Raw genomic sequence first — 9,940 nt, 5'->3', positions numbered from 1 at the left:
TATATATATATATATATATATATATATATATATATATATATATATATATATATATATATATATATATATATATCATATATATATTTTATTTTTTTTTTTTTGCCGGAACCAAAAGAAAAAAAAATACATAAATTACAAAGCATCTTATAAATATTTTTTTAATTAAAAAAAATAAATATATACATAACTAGGGATAGGGATCTTGCTGGAGACAGGTCATGTACCACACGTGGAAGTCACTAGCCACATTTAGGCCTCATAAAATCGTATGCAGTCCTCCAAAGCAGGAACGCCCAGAGACTTATGGCGCTCGTGTACTTCTATGTAGCAGGATGCGCTATCTTACAGCATCATATGGTGCAATTTTTCTGGGGTCATTGCATAAATCCAGATCTTGGGTGTAACACCTACATTTTCCTAATTTTATTTTAGGGCAGGTAGAAAAAGGAGTGTAGACTCAGAAGCCCCTATAAATTTTAGCAAAGAGGGGAAAATAAGCACATAAGAAAAAAAAATAAAAATACAGAGTGAAGAAGTCAGGGGTAAAATGACAGCTACAATAACATACTGAAGGTAGAGGAAAGCGTCGACCTTTGCACATTTCTCAGTCTCTACTACAAAGTGTCTGATTCTTACAAGTTAAGAAATAGCTTTCAGTAGAAAAAAAAAAAATAATATATATATATATAATAGATCAGCAAGAAATAAGTGCTTTCCAAAAAGCTTGAGAAAATGTATAAACCCCACACTGCACTACTTGCTTAGACATGCTTACTGTACATTTGGGACATCTACAAATGCATAGCTCAGGAAAATAAACAAAAAACTGCAGGTCGCTTCTTCTAGACCAGAATTGGACAGTTAAAAAAATTGCCACAAAAGGAACAAACCTGAGGTAGAAAAGAAGTGATCAGATCTAAGGAGAGAAGCCAAGGACTGTCTCGGAAGTAAAGTGCCAGCATGTCAAGAACGTGGAGCTGCGGACTGTACTCAGCTTATATTTGGGGTGACCTTTGGAATAGTCGTAGCTCAGCGTTAGGGTACGGTTCCACTTGCGTATGACTTGTTCGAGTCTCACATCGGCATCACCCGGCACGGCCTCACACTCTGACAGCAGCTGGTCGGCTGCATGAATTTCCATGCAGCTGAGGTGCTTGTGCCCGGAGAGCGTCAAGCCGTGCCGGGTGACACAGGTGCAAGACTTGCACGAGTCATACACAAGTGGAACCGTTCACGCAACGGGTTGGCCATCACTTGACAACTCTTATATGGCTCGGATGTAATGTGAAGGCTACAGCCAACCAGAGTCATGTGATGCACCCGCCGTCACCAGTCCAGAAGGGTAGTATTTCTTTTAGACCCTGGCGCCAAATGAAAAGGGATATTGAGTAGTGGACAGCCCCTTTAAAAAGGGGCTAAAACTTTTGGGATTCTTTTTTGGCAAAAACAGCACCACGCTTGTCCATAGGCTGTGTCGGGTATTTCAGTTCATTCACATTCAATTGAACGGCGCTGAACTACAAACCTCGGCACAGGCCATGGACGAGAGCGGCGCTGCTTCTGTCTTTTCTCCTAATCCCAGAGTCTGTAATTCCACATTGGCGTCACAAACCGATTTGTTCGACCAATTATGCAGACGTATTGGTCACCGCCTAGACCACGACTCACATGCCAAGCACAGACCGCGGTACACCAAAAGGTAGGATCACAAATTAGTAAATCTGATTACGGTTCATAAATTAAAAACACAACCTGAAAACTAACAAATACCGATACCAAGAGAAAAAAAAAATAAAAAAAACATCAAAAAACACACAAGAAGGTTTTTGCACTTCATCTTAAAGAGGTAGTGTCCACTATATACAAGAAGTGACATCTCGCGTTGGCTCTTGTAGGTTATTCTACTATCCGAAAAAGGTTTACAAATATTAGAAAAATATTGGTTTTCTTCTGAGAGTTCATGTTCTGCTTTGTATTTTTTTTTATTCAGATCTCCGGTAGAAGAATATGCATAATACTGAATGACTGTACCCAGGCAGTTTTGGATTTCATAGGCCTTTTTTGTCTCTATACATGTACAACCTGATTGTTTGTGCATCTGTAAAGTAAAATTACCCTTTCGGGTGTTTCCCCATTTCCAGACTTTACTTTGAAATACATTTCCCCTTTAAAGACCACATGGTCTGACTTTCGTAGGATGTCAGGACCCAACTAGAATCTCCATGATGTGGTCCAGATCGTTCAAATCCGTCCTGCAGGCCTGCAAGTTACCATTTGAGGCGTTATTGCACATTGTATAGAGCTTGAGGGGTTCCTCCGTCGCCGGCTGCAATCTTGGAGACATCAAGGAGGAAAAGCTGAAATCGGAGTCGTACATAGAAGTGTCAATGTCGTCGAATATGTCATCCACCGATAGGTCCTTTAAGTAACTGGTGGAGCTGGTCAGTTCGAAAGAACCAAAAACACATTCTGTTCCCCTAACGTCCGGTTTTTCACCTTTGTAGCTGCTTTCCATGGGTTTTGGCAGCTCATCAGCAGCAGGACCCTGGGTCGGAGATGGGCTGATGTCCTCAACAAAATCGAGATCCTTGAGAATCGATGAAATGGCAGAAGACATATCATCATCTGTGACCTCCATCAGACTGTCCAGCGGGTTCTCGTTAGGCCAGGGATCTTTTGTAAAGTCAGTATTAATCACAAAGGGGACGTTTAGAGAGGAGTCTAAGGATTCACTTCCCGCGTACATTAGGGTTGAGGGCATATCACCCCCCATGACGCCTGGCAGCTGGCTGGCCTCCTGCCTCGTTTCCTCCTGAATCTGGCGGACTGTATTGGCTATGAGAACGGATCGGTGCAGGTTGGGCTCGGCGAGCATTTTATAGCTTTGCAGTTTGTTGAGGCACATGTTGAGCACCAGTTGCCTTTGATGACTGTATGGCATGGCTCGGTTGCAATCGCAGGCACAAGGAAAGTCGGTCATGGTCTCTTCGTAGTCATTTACTTTGCGTTTAAGTCCTCTACCAAGCATGGGTCTGTAAAAACAAAAATTGGGGCAAGACTTATGTTCAACAGTATTTCAGAAAGTGAATGGAGCAGAAAACGGGACTCAACATACAAAATAACAGGGATTAGCAATAAAACAGTAAAATAAAGGAATACAATACAGAGCAACATGTCAGTCCATTGCATTGAAGCTGCCCGAGTTGTGGAGTCCATAAACCAGTAGACATCAAGTCCTACGGCCAAGGTGCGGCTGCATAGCAATTTCTTGCCATAACTGCAGTAGAAATATACTGTTCTTGCCAAGAATTTGGCAAAATTACAGTACAACCATGTGCAAACTCCACATTTGTGGCAAATCAACACCGTGTATATGCATCTAAAGCTACGCTCCCACCTAGTATCACCACTACAGATATTGCAAAGACGGAGTAGATTGGGGGAGCTGCACATTTCACCTTCTGAATTGCAATAAGTCAAATTTGCACCTTCATCTACAGCAGGGGTGGGCAATTAATTTTCCCATGGGGCCGCATGAGAAGTTGGGATTGGTTTAGAGGGCCGGACTAATATAATTACCTCAGTTCTACCCAATATACATCACTACACCCCCTCCATATACTACACCTGTAATAAACTACACCACTACACCCCTATATACTACACCTGTATTATACTACACTCCCTCCATATACCTGTAATATACTACACCCCCATATACACCTGTATTATACTACACCACTATATAATACACCTCCGATATACTACATCATTACACCCCTATATACTACACCTGTAATATACTACATCACTACACCCCATATACTACACCTCCAATATGCTACACCTCCATACAGCACACCTGTAATATACTACACCACCTCCAATATACTACACCTCCATATAGCACACCTGTAATATACTACACCTCCATATAGTACACCTGTAATATACTACACCTCCATATAGTACACCTGTAATATACTACACCTCCATATAGTACACCTGTAATATACTACACCTCCATATAGCACACCTGTAATATACTACACCTCCATATAGTACACCTGTAATATACTACACCTCCATATAGTACACCTGTAATATACTACACCTCCATATAGTACACCTGTAATATACTACATCACTACACCCCATATACTACACCTGTAATATAGTACACCCCAATATAGTACACCTGTAATATACTACACCTCCATATAGCACACCTGTAATATACTACACCTCCATATAGCACACCTGTAATATACTACACCTCCATATAGCACACCTGTAATATACTACACCTCCATATAGCACACCTGTAATATACTACATCACTACACCCCATATACTACACCTGTAATATACTACATCACTACACCCCATATACTACACCTGTAATATAGTACACCTCCATATAGCACACCTGTAATATAATACATCACTACACCCCTATATAGCACACCTGTAATATACTACATCACTACACCCCTATATAGCACACCTGTAATATACTACACCTCCATATAGCACACCTGTAATATACTACACCTCCATATAGTACACCTGTAATATACTACATCACTACACCCTATATACTACACCTGTAATATAGTACACCTGTAATATACTACACCTCCATATAGCACACCTGTAATATACTACAACTCCATATAGTACACCTTTAATATACTACATCACTACACCCCTATATACACCTGTAATATACTACATCACTACACCCCATATACTACACCTGTAATATACTACATCACTACACCCCCAAGTAGCACACCTGTAATATACTACACCTCCATATAGCACACCTGTAATATACTACACCTCCATATAGCACACCTGTAATATACTACATCACTATACCCCCATATACTACACCACTATATACACCTCCATATAGCACACCTGTAATATACTACACCCCCATATGTCACACACCTTGCTCCCCATACAGCCTGCACCCCCATATCACACACACTACACCCCCATATGTCACACACCCTGCCCACATATCTCACCCTGCCTGTACCCCAACTTACCCCTCTCAAACACTCTGCACCCCTTCACATCCTTCTGTCAGTCTGCAGCCCTCATATGCCACTCACCCTGCAACTCCATCTTCCCACATATGCCACTCACCCTGCAACTCCATCTTCCCTCATATGCCACTCACCCTACAACTCCATCTTCCCTCATATGCCACTCACCCTACAACTCCATCTTCCCTCATATGCCACTCACCCTGCAACTCCATCTTCCCTCATATGCCACTCACCCTACAACTCCATCTTCCCTCATATGCCACTCACCCTACAACTCCATCTTCCCTCATATGCCACTCACCCTGCAGCCCCCCTCCCTCTCATGTCCCCTCTTTTCTCATTACCAGTCATCATGTGTCCACATCTCCTTCAGGATTCAGTATCTTTGCTTTCTGCCCGGCATCCTGTGTCTTCTCCCACACAGTCACATGGGCGTGACATCATCGCAGGTCCTGCAAGATGAATTATTCCGTCTGCTGTGCTGCTCCTTCTCCTGCCAGGCGGGAACTTTTGAAATGACACACGCAGCGCAGTACTGACAACGTCAGAGCGCGCGTGTGTCACTGACAATTAGTGCCGGCAGGGAACAGAGGAAAGACTCCTGCGTTCCGCTGCCTGCACTGACTGTGCGGACCTGCACAGGATCTCTCCCTGCTCGGCACGCTGCAGCCCGGCTCCACTGCACCGGCTGAAGACGGGCGGGCTGGTCACAGAGAGCAGGCGGGCCGGATGTGGCCCGCGGGCCGCCCCTTGCCCAGGTCTGATCTACAGTGTAACTTGACATGCTGCTGATCACAAACCTGCAACCTCTTTCCACTTACAATGTACAGTGCTGGCCAAAAGTATTGGCACCCCTGCAATTCTGTCAGATAATACTCAGTTTCTTCTTGAAAATGATTGCAATCATAGGCACAGCTCACCTCTGCCTGACAATTCACTAGTGATGAGCGGACACTACCATGCTCGGGGGCTCAGTACTCGTAACTAGTGATGAGCGGGCACTACCATGCTTGGGTGCTCAGTACATGTAACTAGTGATGAGCGGACACTACCATGCTCGGGTACTTGTTTAAAAGTAGTCGGATGCTTGGATAGTATAATGGAAGTGAAAGGGATACTCTGGCATCTTTTTGTGAAATCTTACAGAAAACTGCTGTAGTTTCCCTTTGACTTCCTTTATGCTCTGTACGCAAGTGACACCCAACCAAAAGTCCGACTGCTGGTTACGAGTACCCGAGCATGGTAGTGTCCGCTCATCACTAGTTACATGTACTGAGCACCCGAGCATGGTAGTGCCCGCTCATCACTAGTTACATGTACTGAGCACCCGAGCATGGTAGTGCCCGCTCATCACTAGTTACATGTACTGAGCACCCGAGCATGGTAGTGCCCGCTCATCACTAGTTACGAGTACTGAGCACCCGAGCATGGTAGTGCTCGCTCATCACTAGTTACGAGTACTGAGCACCCGAGCATGGTAGTGCCCGCTCATCACTAGTTACGAGTACTGAGCACCCGAGCATGGTAGTGCTCGCTCATCACTAGTTACGAGTACTGAGCACCCGAGCATGGTAGTGCCCGCTCATCACTAGTTACGAGTACAGAGCACCTGAGCATGGTAGTGCCCGCTCATCACTAGTTACCAGTACTGAGCACCCGAGCATGGTAGTGACCACTCATCACTAGTTTTCACAAGATGCCAGATATGTGCAGGTCCCAGAGGTCAGCTCAACATCTACTGTAAGATGGGGGAGGGGACTTGGGCACAGGTCTACCAGATAGCGAGGCTGCAACGTTCACTTCTATGGGAGTTTCAATAAACAGACAAGCAAATAACTAAAGATAAAGCTGCACAAATCACAAATAGGAGACAATGGTGATGGAGATGGTCTGATTTGGTAATGATATCCAAGAATGGGATCCTTTTGTGTCGATGGATACAGAACACCAGGCCGTGGACACTGAGCTAAGGCTTATAAAAGGATAATATCAGATTGATGAGGAACCCTACACGCGGTATCCTGACATCAGCTCTGGCTTCAGGCAAACACAAAAGGTGTTGGACTTCCACCAAGCTTCATTATCCCAAGACTGACAATCCCTGAACTTACACATACCGCACAAGAAAAATGTCCTAAGTAAACCCTACAGACAACCTCAGGAGGAGTAAAAAAGGTGATGCGAGTGCCCTTTGTGACCCATAGAAGTCTAATCATGGATCAGACTCCAGAGCAGAATCAATGCAATGGACACCAAAATGTGAACCAACCGTGAGCAGATAAAGTTTGAAAAGAAAGGCCTGTTTCATGCAAAACTATCACACAGGACAAATGTGTAGCATATTCGAACGCAAAAAAAAGACAAGCTCTGATACAGCTCTATCGACAAAGAAAAACAATAAAGTTATGGCTCCTGGAAGGCGGAGGACCCACGGGTCCGGCCCGTAGTGCTACCGACAATGTGCAGACTGTAGGGGGCAAAAAGATGGGAACTGACAACTAAATCGAAGGATGATCAAAACAGAGATCTTGTTGGCCGGCGGCGGTAGGGATCGAAATCTGCTGATGTAGGAGGGACGTACCCCATAAGTACTCCACCATACGGCTTTCAAGACAAGCAGAGTCTGACAATACAGGATAAGACAATATTCAGGCTTTCAAGGGGGCTTTCCAGGATGAGCACCAACATGGTCACCATGTTATGTGCCCCAGTCACGTGATGGGGATCATGTCCATTTATAAGAAACCCCTTTAACTGGTGGGCACTACACAGTCGAGCATAACACTATTATCCTGGAAGATCCCTTTAAATCTTCGCAGGAGCCTGGACCAGCATCCACACACGGGACATTCTCTGATCAGTAGTTCCTATGACGTTATGTTGCCTCTGTTGGAATATTGCACAGGGGTCTGGTGGCTACAGACTACTGATGTTAAAAATGGACCCAGATCCTGTAAATCTCTTTGCTCGGTTCTAACTTAACCCCCCTTCCCCAATGTAAGATATATCGGTACATCAGACGATGGGTACTGGTCAGTACCTGGCAGGGTTGCACAGCCGGCATCTGCAGCGACCGAAACCAGCTCAGATCACTTCTGTTTAACCATTTAAAGGTCAAGATCAATCTCTCACCAGCACGAATGTGTGGTTGCAAGTCATCCGACCTTACGTGGCAGGTACCGGCTGGGTTACAAAGCTGGCATCTGCAGCAACTGAAGCCAGCTCAGATTGCTTCTGTTTAACCATTTAAAGGTCACAATTAATCTCTGACTGGCCAGAATGTGTGGTCGTAAGGTATGCAAGCTTACCTGGCAGGTGCCAGCTCGGTTACACAGCCGGCATGTGTAGTGACCAGAGCCAGGTCAGATCGCTTCTGTTTAACCCTAGAACGCGCAGCCATAGAAAATCTACCATAGAAAACAAGTAACCTAGCAGGCCTGCAAGGCCTCAGGTATGCGTTCCAGGGTTAACTATGTAAAGGCCACAATCACTCGCCGAGTGGCTAGAATGTGTGGCAGGGAAAAAAAAATAAAAAAATTTGACTGGCAGGATCCTGGCAGAGGGTCCACATCCGCGATCTGTGACCACTAGATGGGGGTTGAACTGCCTCCTACCGGCCACGGCTCCGCTATTGACCAACCGGTCTGATGTCACACTCCAATGATGACATCGTACTGATACCAAGAGGTCTCAGAAAATGGTGTCACAAACTCAGCTTGTTTTTTTTCTCTCCACAAAAATGCAACATTTTTGAATAAATATTATAATAAGAAAAAAAAATCTAATAATCGTGCTAATCTCGGGGATCGGTTGTCCGACTGCAGTTAAAACTGTAGGTTTTTTTTCCCCAGTGTCTCATACTTGAAATTTTTTTCCAGTACATTATAAAATGAACAGTTAGACAACACAAAAAAAAATAAAAATAATATATATATATATATATATATATATATATATATATATATATATATATATATATATATATATATATATATATATATATTAAAAAAAACAAAAACGTAAATAAATAAAATTAACATTAAAAAAAAGTCCTTGTACGGTGGGGTGGACAGAAAAATAAATTACAAAAAAAAGTTACGCTCTTGGAAGGAAAAAAAGAGTGGGGAAAAAAAAAAAGAAATGTAAAAAAAAAAAAAAAAAATTGAAAAAAAGAAAAATAAAATAGCCCCAGTTATAAAGCGGCTAATGCCGGGGGCGGTGACGTCATTAAGTGACGTAAAGGAGCGCCTGAAGTGCCACATCTCGGCAAGCAGGGAGCTCTCACCTGACACACGGCGGCTGCGGACACTTCCTCCCCGGTCTCTCGTCTGCGGCGCTGCCCTTCTCCTCCTCGTCTCCGTATTCATGAGACGATAACTTCTGGAGCGGAGGGCACCGGTGACGTCCTACACGTACCCGCAGCCGCCGGGCTCACGGCCCCCCGCCCCGAGCTCCCCTCCACTGTGAGCATCCGCCGCCAGCACCAGGCATAGAAAGTGCGTGAAGGATACCCAGCTGATTGACGGCCCTTGTCAGGTGCGTCGCCTTTGATTGGCTGACGGCGGCTAAGGCTGCACAGCAACCATTTTCTGATTGGTCAGAGGGGAGGAGCTACGGTGATAAGCACATTGCGCAATTCAGACGACCAATGAGAACACAGGGCGGGTGCGGTGACGTCATGATGACATCAGAGGCCCTATATAAACAGCAGGCAGCGCAGGCCGGCAGTGCACAATCGTCGGCCGTGCGATGTATGACGTGTCTGTGCTGATGTACTTGGTTTCCATATTGGTGCCTGTGTTTGAAAAGAAACAAAACTTTTTATGGTGTGAATCAGTACACAGTTCATTGGCTTTGTATCTCCCAGTATCCATCCA

The 9,940-nt window shown here is 44.4% G+C and overlaps 1 protein-coding gene across 1 annotated transcript; it reads right to left on the bottom strand.

Annotated features, from left to right (window-relative positions):
• Positions 1-1,963: 1,963 nt before the first annotated feature.
• LOC142258555 (SERTA domain-containing protein 2-like) lies at positions 1,964-9,579 on the bottom strand. Its single transcript, XM_075331183.1, has 2 exons — positions 9,349-9,579; positions 1,964-3,032 (listed from the first exon to the last, which is right to left on the bottom strand). Exon 2 carries the CDS (start codon positions 3,026-3,028, stop codon positions 2,201-2,203), a length of 828 nt encoding a protein of 275 aa, XP_075187298.1. The 5' UTR covers positions 3,029-3,032; positions 9,349-9,579; the 3' UTR covers positions 1,964-2,200.
• Positions 9,580-9,940: the final 361 nt, after the last annotated feature.

The sequence above is a fragment of the Anomaloglossus baeobatrachus genome, chromosome 12 (assembly GCF_048569485.1).
Source record: "Anomaloglossus baeobatrachus isolate aAnoBae1 chromosome 12, aAnoBae1.hap1, whole genome shotgun sequence".
NCBI lineage: Eukaryota > Metazoa > Chordata > Amphibia > Anura > Aromobatidae > Anomaloglossus > Anomaloglossus baeobatrachus.
Note: the sequence above shows the minus strand (reverse complement) of the source record. Positions and strands in the feature narration are given on the sequence as shown.